Source organism: Nymphalis io, chromosome 21 (genome assembly GCF_905147045.1).
Source record: "Nymphalis io chromosome 21, ilAglIoxx1.1, whole genome shotgun sequence".
Taxonomy (NCBI): Eukaryota; Metazoa; Arthropoda; class Insecta; order Lepidoptera; family Nymphalidae; genus Nymphalis; species Nymphalis io.
The window spans coordinates 10094306-10114532 of record NC_065908.1 but is presented as its reverse complement, the minus strand read 5'-3'; the positions used below and the strand labels follow the sequence as shown (position 1 = coordinate 10114532).

Sequence of the window (20227 nt, the reverse complement as noted above, 5' to 3'; positions counted from 1 at the left end):
ATAATTACTCTGTTTATGTAATATGTAAAGATTAAAATAATATATATTATTAATTTTTAAAGAAAGTAATTTTATGCTAAAAAAGTCAAAATAAAATCTAAATGTTGGGAATATATTATTTATTTCTTATGTGACTTATTTTGCATTTCTTTAAAATACGTATAAATTTATCGGATTTTACTATAGTTGCTCTCTTTGCCGATTTAAGTTTATTTAAGAAAGTAAGTACACGAATAATAAGTGGATGTTGCATTCGTTGATTAAAATACGGAAATCCCCCGACATTGTTTTTAAATTGATGAATAGTTTTTTTTATACACCTCTTAAAAAAATAATATTCTTTCGGTCTATTCAAAGTTAGTTTTAGGTTCCAAGTACATTTAGGATTATTATTGTTTGTTATTACTATTTTTGTTTTTGGTTAAAGATACTTACTTACCTTTTAAAAATAGTACATTATAAATTTGATCGTATCACTCAGGAAATTAAAAGAAGGTCAAGCTAATTCTTCGTAAATAAAAGGGTTATTTTTTCTCACGAATACCAGGATAACATAGAACTTTAAGATATGTTTTAAGACAATATGTTTCAAAAGAAGAGGGTGGTTGCGCACAAAATTTTTATCTATTTCAAGATTTAGCTGTGTTGGTGATACGGAAGTCATATATTATACAAAAGTATTATAAAATCGCTCTTCCATTGAAATGAAAATATATACAAATATTTTTATAAGAATGCGAATCCATTGAAAAGAATAACGTTCCCAAGAATACCAGGACCCTATAAACGAAAAGATGCTCGCATTTTTAGTATAACCTGAAAGATCCTTTGTGCGAGAAACAGCTGTTCTATTTTTTTATTAAAGGAAACAAACAAACAACTAAACAACTTTATAGTGTGGTATATCTTAGAGGGTTGTAAAAGTTTCTCATAAATACAAGGACATCAGAATTTTATTTTTATCACGCAATTATAAAATTGGTGGTTTGGTGTAGTAATAAATAAAAATTTAAATTTGGAGGCGCCGGGTATCGATCCCGGTACCTCTCGCATGCTAAGCGAGCGCTCTACCATCTGAGCTACGCCCCCGGTCTTGTCAGGTGTAAAATAAAAGATATCATTTGAAATAAATCTGAATATGTTATTAATTAATCAGACCGCCTTGGGATATCAATGTAGAAAGTTCAATTCTGACCAATTCAGCTGCTGTCGCTATTGATCCTACAGCAAAATGAACAATATGTAAGAAGGGAAGTAGGAAGAAAAACAAACATTTAAAAAATAAATACTTCGAGTTACACAGTTATTTAGATGTTATTTTTATAAAATAGGTAGGCGTAGTAAAGTACTTGGTAAGTGGTGACCACCTTTCGTAGACGTTGGCGCCGTAAGAAATATTAGCCATTACTTACATAACCAATGCGCCGCCAACCTTAGGAACAGCTGTTACGTCCCTAGTTACAATAGTTCACACGTCCTTCCAACTGGAATACAACAGTCCAACTAAAAATCGTAAATTGCCGTATGAAGAGTCTCGTTCGAAATTGATTGTTTGTCCGTGTTTAGTATTATTTGTGAAAATTACCTAAATCAAAAAAATCGAGCTGGCCTAGTAGTTAGAACGCGTGAATCTTAACCGATGATCGTGGGTTCAAGCCCGGGCAAGCACCACTGAATTTTCATGTGATTAATTTGTGTTTATAATTCATCTCGTGCTTGACGGTGAAGGAAAACATAGTGAGGAAACCTGCATGCGTCTAATTTCATTGAAATTATGCCACATGTGTATTCTACCAACCCGCAATGGAGCAGCGTGGTGGAATAAGCTCCAAACCTTCTCCTCGAAAAGGGAGAGGAGGCCTTAGCCCAGCAGTGGGATATTCACAGGCTGTTACCTAAATCACGATTCACAGTACTTGTCAGAGTAATATACAATATTCGTATGACTGAATTTCGATCGTTTATTATTAGGCGAGTTCGATCTCGGGGGTTATATCAAAGTTATTCTGTTAGCTCTGTGTTGGAATGTTGCAAGTGACGTCCAAAATGGAATCACTATTACAAAGCTCCATACATCGGGAAATGTTAACCCACAAAATATAAATAGTTATGTAGTGGGTTTGAATCTGTCGACGTTAGTGCAATTTTATCAACATGAAGAATTCAAATATAAGTATTACACACATTTTTATCTTTACTCATATTATAAATAAAATACTTATAATATAATATTTTATTTCTTGCATGTTTGTTTGCTATGGATAAACTCAAAAACTACGAAAACATTTTAAAAAAATATTTCCCTTACAAAAGTGTCATTATCAGACAGTAACATATGCTGTATTTTATTTTAAAAAAAATTGAGAAGGTAATCTAAGGTATCAAAAATATTTCTATAAAATATCTAAGATAGATAATTGTTCAATCCGGGCGAAGTCGGGACGTGCCGCTAGTATGCTATAAGACCTAAAACTTTAAGAAATTCCAATGTTGTGAATATTATAAATTAATTATTATAAGGAATAAAAGCGAATCGTGAAGCAATAATGTCAATTTGGAAAAAAGCTTATCTGAGCTGTTGGTGCTGTAATTTAGTTTATTTTATATCTATTAGCAAGATTTATGTTATCCTACTTAGATTACGAAACGTGATAAATTCTTAAATACTTATTATGGTATTTAATATTGATAAAACCCAACGTGATATTCTTAAGACATAAATAATCAATGTAAACGTATTTTAACATTTCTTTAACAACTGGGGGCGTAGCTCAGATGGTAGAGCGCTCGCTTAGCATGCGAGAGGTACCGGGATCGATACCCGGCGCCTCCAATTCCTTTTCATCTTGTATTATTTTTTAATTAAATGAAATTTTTGATATAATTTTTGAATTATCTCAAATATGAAATGTGAATATTACTTATTCAAAGCTTCTGATGTGTATGATCAAAGTGAAAGGCGCAATGTACAGACCGATTTAATATTTAACTGTCGTCCTCGCCGGGGGCATTCGGCCGTTCGGTGTAATTGCGAGTCTGTCTTATATATTATATAATATACTATGTATATTTTAAGTTGCTAAGCGAATAAAGTATTTGCTTAAACAATCAACGGGGGCGTAGCTCAGATGGTAGAGCGCTCGCTTAGCATGCGAGAGGTACCGGGATCGATACCCGGCGCCTCCAAATGAATTCTTTTTGTTATTGTTATTTAAAATAAGTGATATTTTGCTTTAACAATTTAACGGAAGAGAACAACAATGTTGAGCGTTATAATATATTATTAATTTAATGAGAAACTGCAAACCACATAGCGAATTAAATTCCGAGAATGTTCAGAACACTCAAAATTTCACCCTTAATTGGAGGTTGGGAGGTTATCATAATATATTCATCGAACAAACAAGAAGTCATATGACTAGTTTATTCCTCCTCTCCTCTTTGTGACTTCAGTTTATTTCGAGAAGGTATATAATAGCCGAAAAACAGTAATCAATCCATAGTTTTTATTCAGAAAGAATAAACATTTAATATGTTTCGGATGACAATGCTGCATTAGAATGTTATAAATTCTAATGCAGCATTTAGAAACCTGGAATCGAAGCCATTTTTTATATTCATTATATTAAAAATTTTAGCTATATTTTTTTTACTTCCGTTTCTAACGAGTGTAAAAATTATAGAAGACCTTTTTTACCGAGGCTTTTATTATTTAAATATAAATGAACTTTGAAGCAAAGTGAGTGAAATATTTTATTTGGAGGCGCCGGGTATCGATCCCGGTACCTCTCGCATGCTAAGCGAGCGCTCTACGATCTGAGCTACGCCCCCGTTAGTTTTGAAATGTAAATTATTTTTATATTTGGAATCAATTAATCGTATAAATCACATTCAAAATGTTGCTTCAACTTTTTTCTGATGTAACTAACAAGTCTGAAGTACTTAAAACTTTTAAAAGAAAAAACAATAAGTAGTATTAAGTAATCTTTCATATACGAAATTCGATATACGATATTTTATAAATTAAAATTATAATAATGTGATTAAGTAAATTCATTAATTTCTAATGATATATAAGAAACTCTTAAAAAATATAATTGCGTGTTAATATTCGGGAAGTAGCGCTGAATTTTTATGTGCTCAATTTGTGTTTATAATTCATCTAATACTCCGCGATTAAGGAAAAATCGTGAACAAATTTGCACCATGTGTGGCCTAGAAAAGCCGAGATGGCCCAGTGGTAAGAACGCGTGAATCTAAACCGATGATCGTGGGTTCAAACCCGGGCAAGCACCACTGAATTTTCATGTATTTAATTTGTAATTATAATTCATCTCGTACTTGACCACCAACCCGCATTGGTGCAGCGTGGTGGAATAAGCTCCAAACCTTCTCCTCAAAAAGGGAGAGGAGGCCTTAGCAAAGCAGTGGGATATTAACAGGCTGTTACTGTTACTGTTGTGTGTCTTAAGCGCAGTCGAGCTTTAAATATATATTTATATAAAAGAAACATAAACAAATAAAATTATTTAAAACATCAACTAATAAAAATTAAAACACGATTTTTCTTACGTCGTTAAAAATGAAAAAAAAAAATTTTATACATTTAAATTTAAAAATATACATAAAACATTTTACGACAATATTCGGCTAATCCTGCATTAAAGAAAGTAGAAAGAGCTAACAATATTTACCGGCTGTTTGTTCTTTCTACTGAAGTTGTATGAGGAAATAGTCTTCTTTTATGTGTTCTCGATGGTCCCGACACTTGTTTTAAAAATACTTACATACTTACGATTAGTTTAGAATTGCTTTAGTGTATAGTTCAATCCTATTACTTCCTCATACTTAAAATATCGTTTTAAATTCCTCTTTGATTCCCCACGAGCGTTGCCTCTGTTCGAATAACAACCTACTTCTTGAAATACTTTTGCATTCAGATTCGGATCTTTCTACAGCGAGTCCTTTAAAGTTCAAGCTTTGGAATAACTTTCTTTAGCTATTTGACGTGCACAGACAGTCTTCAAATCCTTTTATTCTGTTGTCCTAGTATTATTTTTATATTTTTTAAATTATTTATTTCAATTTGTACGTATGTTTGCAATGGTGTGTGTATGTAAAATTCTATTTATCTTGAACGTGTCATGTAAAAACAGAATATATTTTAGCGTTTCCTATATCACTTCATTGTGACGTTATAAGGTTACCTGAATAATGTCGATCTTTACCAATGAAGGCAGCCATTTGTAACTTCAGGTGTTTTGTTTGCATTGTAACTGTTTTGTCCCTCTTGTCGTTATTATGAATAATTAAGTAATGTTATTCATATATTAACGTCCTGATATATCTGGGGCCCTATTAGCACTTTTAGTCGAGTTTTAAAATTTTTTTAGTGGGAAATAACTATTTGCTTTTAATATTTTCCGCACTTTGTTATATAATTAAAAAGAATATTGCTTTAAAATATGTTGTTACTATGATATCTAAATTATTGATATTCATCCTTTATTGTTATTGCAAAAACTATTGTAAGATAGATCGAGGTCAATCAACATACCGAATGAATGTTAAGAACGCACATTCATTCATTGTTTTATGCTTCGATCGAAGGTTGTACGCATTTAATCTGTAGCAAAGTGAAAGGCCGACATGACTTTCAAGTATGAATGTCACGTAATCCATTCTTACGTAATAATAACTAGAGCATTAAAATATTAAATAAATAACAAATTCGTTCATTCATTATCGGGGGGCGTAGCTCAGATGGTAGAGCGCTCGCTTAGCATGCGAGAGGTACCGGGATCGATACCCGGCGCCTCCAAATTTTTACTTTAAAACAAAGACGTTTTTGTAATGTGATATAATTTAATATTTGGAATAAATCAAAACATAAATGATAATATAGTAGTTTTTCTATTGTGTACTTACTTACACTCTTTTTTTTTCTTGTGGCTGCAACGATTTCTCTTGTAATATATGAATTCCTAGTACCTGTGAGAAGGAGACGCAACCCTTTAATGTTAAAATAAATATTTGTTTGTTTTATTTTGTTCAGCGGACCACCAGCTGTTGTTGTTGTGTGTTGTATAATATATAAACCTCACTTTCGCGAAGCTCCTATACATCTATGATACCCTAATATTACTGGGAACATATCTGGGATTACCTTAGACGGAAAACCGGGATAATCGGGTTCGTTCCCCTTTATATCTCCATAATGGGGTTGATTCCAAAAGTCCGTTGTCGGGATTCTTAAAAGTTCTATTTAAGTAAGGGTCTCTTTAACTGTGATGATGTCCTAGTATATATTCTGTTATATATCTAGACATCTCGAGAATTTTTTTTTTAAATATTTCTGTATAAATTTTTAAATAAAAAGTAAAATTATTTTTAAATGTGAACTTAGTTTGAATTAAAATTGATTATACATACTAGTTGCACGTATATATATATATAAATATATCAAAACAGATTATAAAATTAAAAATAAGTATTAACGGGGGCGTAGCTCAGATGGTAGAGCGCTCGCTTAGCATGCGAGAGGTACCGGGATCGATACCCGGCGCCTCCAATCTATGCTTTTTTTGCTAATATTTGTATAGTTTGTTTTAACAGCCTTTTTATTAACGTTGCAAAGCGGGTGATTAGCTTAACACATCTGTGTCTTTTTCTTATGAATTTCAAAACATTAATGAAACAAAGAGCGAAATCAGTGTTTAATTAACTAAAGAGCCGCTAAGTCTATATAAAGTAAGGCCGGTAATTTTTTATTGATTACAATACGCTACTGTAAGCTATTTTAGCACTTTAAGCAAAAATTAGTAAGCCAGTGTAAAATGTGACTCATAAATTAGATGTGTTAATTAAAGCAAATAACAGCTCTTTAATATCCCACTGCTAAGAAAAGACCTTGAGGAGAAAATTTGGAGGTAATTCTACCACGCTGCTTCGTTTTATGGATGCGAATTAGTAGATCGCATAGGGTTGAACTTCTTTCAGCATATATGCAGGTTACCAACCTTTATTTTCCTTAATCGAATACGAGACGAATTATAATCAAGCACACGGTAACTCAATAGTATTTGTAATATGTATGATGTGTTTTAATTAAATGTCATTCTTAAAAAGAACCTTATTGAATCTGTAATTTATACTTTCACCATTTATTTCGTTTTTTTAACCTTCTTAAACCACCATCCCGATTGCTATGTTGCCCTGGTATGCTTGGGAAAATAAAACAGTTAATAAAACCCTTTAAAGTTTTAGTTAAGGCGTATTTTGTTTTTTATTTGCGAGTTGCCATAGTACCGACAAAAAATATGACAGATGTGTTCTGTCTATAAGATCCTTCACCCTAACAAGGCCGCATATCTTGTGATCTCTTACAATTTTTTGTTACCCTGGTAAATCTGAGAACTTTAAATAAGAAATTATTCATTATTTTACTAAGATTACACACACTATGATACTAAGTGATGATTGAACTTGATATAATGTTATAATGACGTGGAAATAAGACTAGACAATAAGAATAATTAAAACAATTTGCTGTTGTAACAAATTGGAAAATATGATTATTAAACATTTGCTTACTTTATAAATAAATTGTTTCGTTCGTAATGATAAAAAATACATATAACCGCCTCTAGTGATACAAGTTTTTAACGCTTTTAGCGGAATATTATTATTAATATATTTGAATTGCTTAACAACGGGGGCGTAGCTCAGATGGTAGAGCGCTCGCTTAGCATGCGAGAGGTACCGGGATCGATACCCGGCGCCTCCAATTGTTTTTAAATAAAATTTAATTACTTATTTATTAATATCATTTTATCTTCCCGTAATTAACTTTTATTATTTTATTGCTTTATTTCGTCTAAGTATCCAAAACTGCTCCACAAATTTTGAAATATTAAAATTAAACATTACCTATAAATGATGTAGGTAATAATTTAAACAGTAATCAATATTTACAGAAAAAGAGAAATCAGTTTTTAGCTAAACATCCATCCTTAAAAGATAAATTCTTATATTTTTATAAGATATCAACATCGACAAATAGGACTTCTGAAGTTCTCATATAGCTTTTATATTATCATGAAAAATATATGATATAATTTCGATACTCTGTAATTATAAATTTATTTGAAGAATACTTTTGCACCTTTTTGAGCAATAAGTTCAAGTCGACATTTATTAAATTTGTCTTAACTTTTTCTTGTAATAATCGTGATTGTGAAATATCGGAACTTTTTTCTTATCGTTAAGAATAGTGGACACGGTTCGAACTAATGTTTCTAATTCCAAATTATATTCGCGCCGTTAGCAATCGTAACAGTTGGAGTTTTGGAGTAGGTAATAGTAGTGCAATTATTTTAAATCGCTATACTAATATTATAAAAAGGTAAAGTTTGTGATGTTGTTGGGGATAATCACTGGATCTACTGAACCTTGATTTTAAAAATTATTTTACCGATAGAAAGCCACATTATTTGTGAATGTCATAGGCTATATAATAACCCGAAAAATGAAAAGACTTTTGTGGTAGTCGGATTTGCAAAGTAAGTTTGAGTAAAAACCATCGAACGTAAACGTTTTTTACGAGCGCTGCCGAACGGTGAGAGATATATGATTGAGTTCGAGAGTAAAGTTGTAGAGCTTGATAATGCCTACAAAAAAGTCACTGACAGCAAATGTCTAACTTTTATATTTAAGTCATAAAAGGTAGTAATAAAATAATTTAAATCATTTTTATTGGTCATATATTATCATCAATAATTATGTAATCTTATCAAAAAATAAATTATCGTCTCAAGTGCTTAAAACAAAGTCTTTTCCCTTTTACTGCTTATAATTTGGACGAATGATTAAAGAGACATCATACGACATAGGTATGGAACCGTGACCGTGTCATAAATACATTACATTGAGTGATATTTCTATTACACGGTTTTTTTTATATACAACACGTCAATCTATTTAGAAATACATTGTTTTATGACCAATAAAATTTTATTTAGATAAAATTCGTTTTTTTCAGCATGTTTTTGGTTGTATAGTTTAAGAGATAATTTAAAATACCAAATAAGCGAGACAAATTTATTAATGTTCTGCCAACGCGACTTTTGGTATTCAGGAAATAAATCATAGCACTCACTACCAACCGAACCACACTCATTATTTCATCACAAGTATGTTTACCGCCCAACGAAGTGGGCACCGGTCAGCTAGTTTTAAATAATAATATGGGGCGTGGTAATGTCTGGTAATATTTATTGCTCCACCATTGATAGACTCCGAATTGCGATTCAACAGGAGAACGCTGTTAGTATTCTTGTTACCATTTCACGCAATCATGATTTATAATTTCTATAAATGTAATGTAATTTTACCGCAATATACAAAAATACACAATGTACGTAAATAAATACACTTTTGAAATAAAATGTTATCTTAAATCGAGATAAAAGTTTACTGAAAAGTAGTCTGGATGTTGAAATTAAAGTACTTATATACTTTAATTATTATTTAAATAAATACAAATTTATACCTTGACATATTACCTTGGATATGCAAAGAAGGTTTTATTAATTAAAAGTTATATTTAATTGATAAACAGGTACGTTATGTAAGACCATATATGTAACGATATATTATATCGAACCATAAATATTGTAGTTTGTTTTTTTAAATTTTAGTATAAATCAGTAGAATCATTAATTTTCCGTGTTTCATTTGTTTCAACTTTTTAATTAAAAAAAAAAATTTATTTTCAACAATAGTAAACAGTGCGGAGTCGATACTTTGTCAACAGTATAACTTAATTTGCGTCTATTGTCCGTGGCGTGCGGGGAGACGTCACATATACACGTCTGACTTGATAATCATGTGCCCGCTTTCAAAATGAAATGCATATTGTTTAAATTAATTATAATGTTACGAATGCGGGTTTAAGTATTTTGTAGTTAACAAGGAAGCCTTTTAGTGTCACGCAAACGAAGTAGTAAAATAAAATCTAAAAAAAAATATTTTTAATGTTCCACACGTTTCCAGGTTTTTCATGGGAATGTTTTTGTGTTTCTCGTCTCCCTCATTGTGTGATGTGTCGTTGGATAGGTCTTTCAAAAATATTGCCGGTTTGGGAAAACGTGTGTTTGCGCACATACCTGTATACACTAAAACACGTCCTGCGCAGTTGTTTAGTTAATTTTAACAATAGGCGCCATTACCGAAATCGATCAGGTGGACTTCATCATACATCTAAGAGTTCGTAACAATATATTACTAGTTATATCTCCCGCTTCTTTACAATTAGTCTTATAGAGAACATATTAATATACTATTTTTAAATTACGTACGAACCTTTTGTTTGTGGTGAAAAGTATCATATTAATAAAGTTATTAGGCGATTGAACATTTTAAATCCATCGCTTTTCTAGGAATACGTGCCGAGCATATTTTCACGTTAAGGCTGACACATAGAACACTGGCCATGCACATTGGAATTCCTTACATCTCGAACGCTTTCCCGATAAAAGTATTTAAGTAGTTTTATTCTTTTTATCTGTGTTGCCTAGTTATTTTAAATATATGATTTTCGAATGGAATTTTTCTTTCACTTATCATTTTATTTTTAAATACTCTTGTTTAAAACTTTTGTTGCAACGAAACATTCTGTAAGCAATTCTTTCACACCCATTTAGATTCGAAAATTGTGTTTGTTTCTTAGAGCATAATATTTCTAAAAGCAATATTTAATTATTTTTTTATTAGTGGTTGTTGATTTATTTCGAAGCACAAGCTGTCACGATTGACAACTTTATCAATGACAAACGGCGCCCCTATCATTTTCTTTAATTTATTTATTACGGATCTTAAGTAAGGTCTGTAAGATTTGTAGCTTTTAGCTATAAATGTGATTTTATTTGCAGGTGCATACAACCTCATCGGCGAATAATGTATATGTTATGCTTAACCAATTTATTGAAACAATTTATTCTCCTTTAAAGTGATATTTTATCAATTACTTTTTATTCATATGCATACCACCAATTAAAACACTCAAAGTATCTTCCATCTATCGTTCAACCATTATTTTCCATCAGGCCAGCAATTAGACCATTAATTCGGCCATAACGCGGCTTATTAATATATACCAAGCAGCAATCCTCTCGAGCACAGACGTAAGAGCTTACCAGTTGTATCTGCTAGTCGTAATAATACCCGTGTATTTAACTTGGCGAACGCGGCACAATCCCGAGCCCGGTCTGTTTTGCGATTTACCGGGATTAACCGCGGCCGCAGGATTAGTCCAGAATACAATGCGGACGCTGGTAGGCGACAACCGTGGCGGGATCCTCTGTTGTTTTCATTTCACTTGGTATCACATTAATGCGTTTCGAATATTCTTATTTTTTCATTCGTTTTTAATTCGTTTTAATTGTCTTCTCCGTAATAGTACATTTATATATTATGTTATCATATTATATAAAAGGACAACGAATGAACACAACATTACAAAATAATATCATTTTACCATCCTCCCGGTCTGTGTTGTTCTTAAATCAAAGATGAAACATGATAAATGAAAAACTCTGCAGGGGAGACAATGTTTATCCTGCTAATGAACTTGCAGAAAATACATTTTCTAGAAACAAAGATGAATTTAATTTAAATTTCTTTCTATAAATTTATTTTAATGTTAAATTACGTTTAAATTTTAAAGTTTTCTAATCTAATTTTGTATTTGAAATTACTTTTAAACTAGGTATTTTAAATTATTTTAATTTTGTATTTTATAAAAATGTTGTACATAAAATAAATTATAATAAATACTTTTAAATTATATATTCAGTGGCTGATAAATTTCGAATTGCTGTATAAAATGTGTGTGGGTGGCACAGCAACTGCATTCGCGCGCCGATACTAATATTGTAACACCAGAACGTCAGAACTCCGCGATTGTTCACAAATAATACCTTCATTACTCATGGTGCCCTGGTATTGAATTCGAGCAATGCGTGGGCCTTTGTTTTCATTTTTATTATGAATGTAATGTGACGACGACATTCTTCGTACTCTTCAGAAATAATATATGCAACAAGGGTTTTATGGAATTATTGAATTTTAATTTTATGAAATAAAATTATATGTAATAAATCCGCATTTTAAAATTGGTCCAATATTGTATCTGACTTTGACGTAGATTCACATCGTGAATGTCATCTTATGTACTTTATTATTATTTATATTTTACAGAATTATTTACGTTAAAGCAAATATTTATATACAAATAAAACTAAAAATAACTACTGTATAAATCGTGACCGCGTTGAATAGTGGCATGAATTCTAGTGTACGAAGATAATAAGTTTCAATAAGTGTAATGAAACAATATATACATATGAAGTTCCGCAGAACCCTAGCAAGTTTAACAGAGCGCTACATATTCAGATGTGTAAGTTACACCCCATTTACCGCGACGGAGCATCAGCTCTCCTATTTGGTATTCCGATTAATGTTTCACTTGAATTATTAATTCGTTGCGAATGCCTAATTTAGTAGCGAACAGCGTAACACTGTATCGGGCTTTCGACGGAATAATGTAACGGGATATAGAACGTCTCTGATTCCATTATGCAAATGTATCACCTATAATTCATTCTGTGGTACGGTGTATATTACTGTTGTCTTAAAGGGACTATTTGTGTTCATGCTATTGATCAGGAAATTGTTATTTATTGAAACGACACTCAACATTTATATTCAGCATGCACAATTTCATCGCAGATTTATGACAATCGGTATTTTTTTATTTACAGATCTCCTGATAGAAATGTTAGGGGTCCTGGCTAGTTACAGCGTTACTGTTAAAGAACTTAAACAGTTGTTTAACGCTATGAAGGCAGTCAATGGAAAATGGGTAAGTAACAATTTTAAGCAAAAATCCTTTACATACTTTACGTCTTCTCCTCTTATATTTTTGTATTTAAATTTAAACAAAAATGAAAAAAATCCGCTTTGACTTAGCTGTTTTCTGTGTGGTTGTAAATTCTTTAATAAGAAAAACATTTCTCTTTTGAACAAAGCGCTCGGACAAAGCGACACACAAGGCAAACAAAAGTAAAAATAACAAACGAATAATGTCAGGCTCCACTAAGCAAATATAAACACAAAGTAACACAGCCGTTCCTGTCGGCTAATTACCGCCTGCTATAACAATGCAAATTTGAAAAGCACCCGTGGTTTCACTAATTGTACGTAAAGTGGGATCTTTCCGTATTAAGCCACATTTTACTATCTACTCTCGTTCATGATGCCTTGGTACGTGAGAAAGACAATGCGGGGGAGGCTGCGGAATTTATCTCGGCTTGGCTCGAAACATGACTGCAGTAGTTTGGTTAGTTTATTTAAAGCCGGTTTCGTTTAGTGAAGAAATTTTATAAAATTTTTTGTAAGAAAATTTACAATTTGGTTTGTATCCTCACTTAACAACAAGCACAGCATAGTATCACATTGATAATTTTATATACTCTTATCGCTGGCGATTGGATTCAATACGTGCATAATTAACCGATAGTAAACATAGTCATTTACTGACCGTTCCAATTAATTAGCTCGTAGTTCGATGATGGTCCAGAATTAAGCAAATTGGTGGTTGCTCGTATGTACATATTATTTTTAACATCAAACATGATTATATTACTAACTAAATAAAATGATGCTGTATTCACATGGATATTATTAACATTAAATTGTCAAATTGGTAAATACATGATCAGGGTCATTTAACTATAGCTATTAGGAGTTTCTGGCGAGAAATTCGTAGAAGAAGCCTGTTGTCCGAAAATTGGCAATGTTTATTCTCTTTGGTTTCTCGTGTCTTTTCGGTCGTGTTGGATTATAAAGTGCAGGTGCACTCTCTCTTTGTGCATACACTTGTGCACGAGTAGGTCTTGCACATCTGTGTAACCATACCATGTAGCGATATCCATCAGGATGCTAAAGCCAATACATGTTCAAATCAGGCGATTAGAGAACCTCCTTTGTTAACGAACTCATCGACAGTAAATGGATTATGAACTTAAAGATTAAAGTAGAGTTCCATTTCGTTATATACTGTCAAAGTATTTTATCACAATCTATGGTTTACTCAGCAGGTAAAATATGTTTTGTTAAAAATTAATATTGTTTCAGCCGAGGCACTCCGCTAAGCTGTTAAACGTGCTCCGTCAGATGCCACATAGGAACGGTCCGGACGTATTCTTCAGTTTTCCCGGCAGAAAAGGATCGGTAAGTTATACTTTAGTATGCAATGTCTTATAAAATATAAGAAATAATGTAAACTGTGTTCAGGTTTTGTTCACTATAAGTATTGTGAACCTACTGACTTTAACAAAATTGGAGATCTCGAATGATATTTAAACGATAAAACAAATTACAAATTTCTTAAAATAATAACTTATAAAATCCAATATTGAAAGAGATATAAGCTTTAGAAGGTGCTCCACTAACTTTTAAGCATTTTGAAATGGATGCTTTCATATTACTAGAAAAGAAGAAGAAATACTTTACTTACATTCATATAACAACAAAAAATGTACTGACCCAAAGGAAAAAAGAACTTGTACTAAAATCATGTCAGAGAGGCTTTTCATTCGACAATGTCGTTTCTGCCGGCTAAAAATATTTTCCTCCAAAATAAAGAAATTACATTTCTACATTCGCGACTTTGCGACCACGAATTCTTTTAAGAGAGGTCTCTTTTAAAATATTACAATGTCCATGTCTACTGTCAAAGTCTATTTAATCACAATCTATGATTAACGTGGATACTAAGAGGGATGCGGAATCATTAGCTTCTATAACTTAACATTTAAGGATTTTTTTAAATAAAATATTAACAATTTTTTACATCGTCAGTGTGCCTTGGAAACTAAGATGTTATGTCCTTCGTGCATGCACTTACACTGGCTCATTCACCCTCCACGCAACAACTAAGTATTATTGTTTTATGGAATTTGTGATGAGTGTGTGGGTGGTATCTAACCAGTGGGGCATGCAGAAAGCCCTACCACCAAGTATTATCCAGTTACCTGCCATCTCATTAATCATCGAACAAAGAGGAGTGACAAATTTACTTACAGTTATATCGTAGTATCTACAATATTTTGCCGAAATGACCCACGTGAATCTTGATCGAAGGTTCATGGTTCAAACCCGAGCAAGCAACTTTAAATTTTTAATTTTAACTATTTTCAATTTTTATTTGAATTAAAAAAATTAAATATATACTTTAGGCTTTACTTCACTTGTCAAACTAATGGACTAAGTATAAATTTAACAAAACCATGGAAAAAAAATGTGGCAATGAAACGAAATATCTACCTAACTTATATACTTTAACTTATAAAGCTAATTACAAACCGAAAATAAATACGTACGTATATATAAATATTTTCAAACAACCTATAAAAATTACTAAAAACTGTCTATTGTCTTATCTCGATATCTTTCATAAGAATTAATATTTTATAAAAACGACTTTGCAAATAATGCATTATTTCAGAACAAATTTGATTACCATACAAAAGGTTATAGTTAACCTTAAAAGATAGACATATATAGGCATAGGCGAGTAAACCGACATAAGCAGAACCCTATTTAATATGATTAATCATATAGATCTGAGTTCAACTTACATTGGAAAACAGTTATTCAATAGCAATAGTATTGAATAAACGTTCGACGTGATTCTTTACATTGATATAACTTTATAAACCGATTGAAATAAAACAAACACTAAATTTTAAGCCACAATAAATTAGTGAAAATCACACTCAAATCCGTTAAGCTGTTTCTAAGATTAGTGTGAACAAACGCACAGACAAACAGACAAAAATTCTAACAATCATTGTTTTGGGTTCTATTGCGTTGATAAAGCCCCGGTAATAGATTTTTTCATATATCTTTCATGTACAGACAGCGATCAGTTTCGGATTTATTATATGTCTAATTCATCAAAAAAAAAAAAAAAAAACGAAGAAACATGCATATGTAGGAAGGAAAATCGATACGGATACCAAATGTGTATTCATGTATTTCGTAAATCACGTTGGGGCAGCGTGGTGGAATATGGACCGAACCCAATCCTCAAAACGAGAGGGGCCTTTATTTAAAATTAGGACACTAACCGTCTGTTACTTTTACTTATTAAATTACTTATAAAAGTGTTTTTTATTCTGTTAACATCTTTCAAATTACTGAACCAATAGAAGATATTTAAATGGCATTTGGTCAGTTAAAACGATCAAGTTTTTAACATTTTTGCGAACTTAGAATTCCTTACAAAAAACTCCAAAAATTTAACAAAAGTGACGGTTATATTCGGTTAACTTCAATAAATATATATCATATATTTTTTTATTAGACAGTATTGTATATATAATTTTTTGCCCTGATAACTTTGTGGCTATAATTGTTATAAGGTTATTAAATTATAAATAAAGAAAACAAAAAAATCTTTTCTCTTATTACCATAAGTATGATTTAGAATAAATAATATAATTACTATTTTACAAATTCGTACGCCACATGCGAAATTCATTAATTTTTGCTTAACATTAAATAATTACCATAGCTTGTTGACTCCATCTGTTCAATACGATCCCGGGGTTTCGTGTAGAACCGCTTGAAATTACGCTTTTCTTAATAAACATTTCTAAATGGAAACATTCTGGATGGATATTATATCCATATTGTATACTTATATCCGTGCAGTGACGGAGAAAGAATACATTTCACTGCCCCTCTCTTTCCCATGGGTGTCGTAAGAGGCGACTAAAGGATATCTGAGCGACCATCTGCTCATCTGGTGGTAGGATGCTAACATCCGCCTGGCTTGTTACCACCGTACGCATGGTGAAAAACTCGTGAAGTGGCTTGCAGCCGCGTTTCGAGGTCAGCCAGCGTACAGCCAGAGCCCGAGCGAGTATTGCCGCGATGGGTGTTGGTCCAATTGGAGACGGCTGTTGAACCAATGCCGGGGGAAACTGTATTGACCTGCCGGACAAGGAGATCCGAAGAAACGGCTGTTCCGCTGGCCGCCCGTGGCATAGTACAGGGGCCCGAGCGTGCCTAACCAGCTCGTGAGGCTGCCCCACCAGGCCACGCATAATCTCGGGGTGGACCGTCGTGCCGGTTGGTGACCGGTAGGTGGAGTCCCGGCGGCCACTTCCGGGGGGGTTCGGGGGCCCTTCCGTCCGGCGGGTCAGTGTATTTTCCCTTTTGGCAACCACTTGGGGAAACACGCCTCCACGCTTTGCCCATCCCTATCGTGGCAATACATCGCTCGCTTCACGTCTCTTTTCCATTCTATTTTTCCCAAATGGCGCAACAAAACAGAAATAACGGTCGTACAGCGGTGCACACCCCCACCATACCCTCGCTGTTTGAGGTCGAGTTCTCTAACATCCGAGGACTCCACACTAACCTCAACGCTGTCCACCACCATCTCGAGACAGCACGGCCAGCAATGCTGTTTCTCACGGAGACACAAATACTCCGTCCTGCCGATACCAGCTACCTTAATTATCCCGGCTACACGCTTGAAGAATCCTTCAAAGCGAAAGCCGGAGTATGCTTGTTCGTCAGGACGGATGTTTGCTGTCACCGACTGCGCTGCTTGGAGGACCCCTCCTTCTCCATGTTGGTGGTACGTGTGGACCTGGTTCGTCAGAGCCGAGTCTACGTGTGCCTCTACAGATCCCACAATGGTGACTTGGAGACAAGCCGATTATTTGACCATCTTAGTCGGGTGGCAGATGCTGCGCAAGAGCAATTTCCTAACGCGGAATTGGTGTTTTTGGGGGATTTTAATGCTCACCACGAATCCTGGTTGAAATCCCTCAAAACTGACCATGCTGGAAGGACTGCTCATGCTTTTGCTCTCACACATGACTTGACCCAACTGGTTGATCAGCCCACCAGGATCCCAGACATTGATGGGCAAGCACCTTCTCTACTGGACCTTCTGCTGACTTCTCACCCGGTGGAATATCAGGTTGTGGTTCAGGCTCCTCTTGGCTCTTCGGATCACAGCCTTATTTCTACCAGAGTGCCACAGGCCAAGCTGCCGCCATTAGCGGTATGCAAACGTCGCGTTTGGCACTATAAGTCGGCGGATTGGGACGGTATGCGCGATTACTATGCGTCGGTCCCTTGGAAGGAACGTTGCTTCAGTGGGAATGACCCGACAGCTAGTGCCGCTGCTGTTGCTGGCGAGATCATGCTGGGAATGGAATACTACATTCCTAGCTCAGATCTCGTCAGTAGGAGTACGCGTAACCGTTGGTTCACTCGTGAATGTGCCGATGCTGTATCAGCTAAGCAGGCGGCATATCGCAAGTGGATCAACGGCTGCATTAGCGGGGCATCTAACATTGACTCACTGAAAGCAAACTATAATAAAAATTCCAAGTCCTGTAGAAAGGCATACACGAGAGCGGATGCACAGCGCATTGTACAGATTGGTCATGACCTTGTTTCGCATCCTAGGGGCTCCCGTAGCTTCTGGCGTCTGACCAAGTCTGTGCAAAACAATTTCTGCCAACCTTCGCTGCCACCGCTCAGAAATCCGGACGGATCGCTAGCTCACAGTCCGCAAGAGCAAGCTGATCTCCTGGCTAAACTCTTTGCCGACAATTCCGTCATCGATGATTGTAGTGCACTGCCACCTACAATACCTGCATGTGGCCATACGATGCCTGACATTAAAATCAGGCAACGTGATGTGCGTGCGGAGCTGCAATCACTTGATGTACGGAAAGCTAGCGGTCCCGATGGAATACCAGCCATAGTGCTGAAGAAGTGCGCAGCGGAGCTGTCTCCTGTGTTAACGCGCCTGTTCCAACTTTCTCTTCGGGAAGTGTGCCGGAGGCTTGGAGAAGAGCTAATGTGCAAGCGGTTCCCAAAAAAGGGGATCGGTCTGACCCGGCAAATTATCGGCCAATAGCTATCACCTCAGTACTTTGTAAGGTGATGGAACGAATTTTAAACAACCAACTGATCCATTACCTAGAAGATCACTGTCTAATTAATGATCGTCAGTACGGGTTTCGACCAAAACGGTCCACAGGTGATCTTCTAGCGTACGTAACACACCTCTGGGGTGAAGCTATCGACAAGCATGGAGAATCGTTGGCTGTCAGCCTCGATATCTCCAAGGCTTTCGACAAGGTCTGGAACAGAAGTTTTCTCTCCAAGCTGCCGGCATATGGTCTGCCTGCTCAGCTATGCACCTGGATTGCCAGCTTCCTACACAAGCGTAGCCTTCGTGTTTTAGTTGATGGTTGCGCTTCACAATTCTATGTAGTGAATGCTGGGGTCCCCCAGGGATCTGTGCTATCTCCCACATCTCTTTCTTTTGCATATCAATGATATGCTCTCTCTTGGGAACATACATTGCTATGCAGACGATAGTACAGTGCATGGTGGATACCACGGACGCGCAGTGGCTGGGCGAGTGGAAATTGAGGAGAGGCGGAAGAATCTTGTCATTGAACTCGATAGGACGTTAGAGCTCATCGCCAAATGGGGCTCTGATAATCTTGTTGAGTTTAATGCCAAGAAAACACAGGTATGCGCTCTCACGGCGAAAAAGTCAACATTTTCCCCTCTTCCCTCCCTCTGTGGTACTCCGCTGGTGATGCAAAGCAAAATCGCCATGCTGGGGATTGACGTTCGCTGCGACCTTAGTCCAAGGGATTACATCGAGGCTGTTATAAAAACAGCTTCACGGAAACTCGGAGTTCTGAACAAGGTGCGGCGCTTTTTCACGCCACAACAACTGTGCCTGCTGTACAAAACACAGGTACGGTCTTGCGTGGAATATTGCTCGCACCTTTGGGATGGCTCCGCTAAGTACCTACTTGAGGCCTTGGACCGGTTGCAGCGACGTGCCGTACGCATTATTGGCGACGTAAAGGTCACAAACACCCTTGAACCTTTACTATTGCGTCGTGAGATAGCAGCACTGAGCGCTTTCTATCGACTGTATCACGGCGAGTGCTCTGAGGAATTATTCTCTCTAATTCCTGCTTCCCCCTTCCTTCTTAAGTCCACGCGAGCTGGTTCTCGATGTCACCGCCTAACTGTGACATCAATTCCATCGCGAACAAAGAAATTTGGCAACTCCTTTCTTTGTCGCACTTCCAAAAAATGGAATTCC

At 35.0% G+C, this 20227-nt stretch overlaps 1 protein-coding gene and 7 non-coding genes across 9 annotated transcripts in view; 6 read left to right on the top strand and 2 right to left on the bottom strand.

Annotated features, from left to right (window-relative positions):
* The window catches only part of LOC126776724 (neurobeachin), a 474955-nt gene that overhangs the window by 223996 nt on the left and 230732 nt on the right, over positions 1 to 20227 (top strand). For both annotated transcript variants that reach the window (XM_050499418.1, XM_050499416.1), the window contains exons 4-5: positions 12822 to 12922; positions 14197 to 14292. In XM_050499418.1, coding sequence (XP_050355375.1) covers positions 12822 to 12922; positions 14197 to 14292 — 197 coding nt within the window. The remainder of the gene's footprint in view (positions 1 to 12821; positions 12923 to 14196; positions 14293 to 20227) is intronic.
* Trnaa-agc (transfer RNA alanine (anticodon AGC)) lies at positions 1017 to 1089 on the bottom strand. The gene has a single exon. It is a non-coding gene; the product is annotated as a tRNA-Ala (tRNA).
* Trnaa-agc (transfer RNA alanine (anticodon AGC)) lies at positions 2761 to 2833 on the top strand. Its single transcript has one exon. It is a non-coding gene; the product is annotated as a tRNA-Ala (tRNA).
* On the top strand, positions 3114 to 3186 carry Trnaa-agc (transfer RNA alanine (anticodon AGC)). The gene has a single exon. It is a non-coding gene; the product is annotated as a tRNA-Ala (tRNA).
* Trnaa-agc (transfer RNA alanine (anticodon AGC)) lies at positions 3759 to 3831 on the bottom strand. The gene has a single exon. It is a non-coding gene; the product is annotated as a tRNA-Ala (tRNA).
* On the top strand, positions 5749 to 5821 carry Trnaa-agc (transfer RNA alanine (anticodon AGC)). The gene has a single exon. It is a non-coding gene; the product is annotated as a tRNA-Ala (tRNA).
* Positions 6499 to 6571, top strand: Trnaa-agc (transfer RNA alanine (anticodon AGC)). The gene has a single exon. It is a non-coding gene; the product is annotated as a tRNA-Ala (tRNA).
* On the top strand, positions 7714 to 7786 carry Trnaa-agc (transfer RNA alanine (anticodon AGC)). Its single transcript has one exon. It is a non-coding gene; the product is annotated as a tRNA-Ala (tRNA).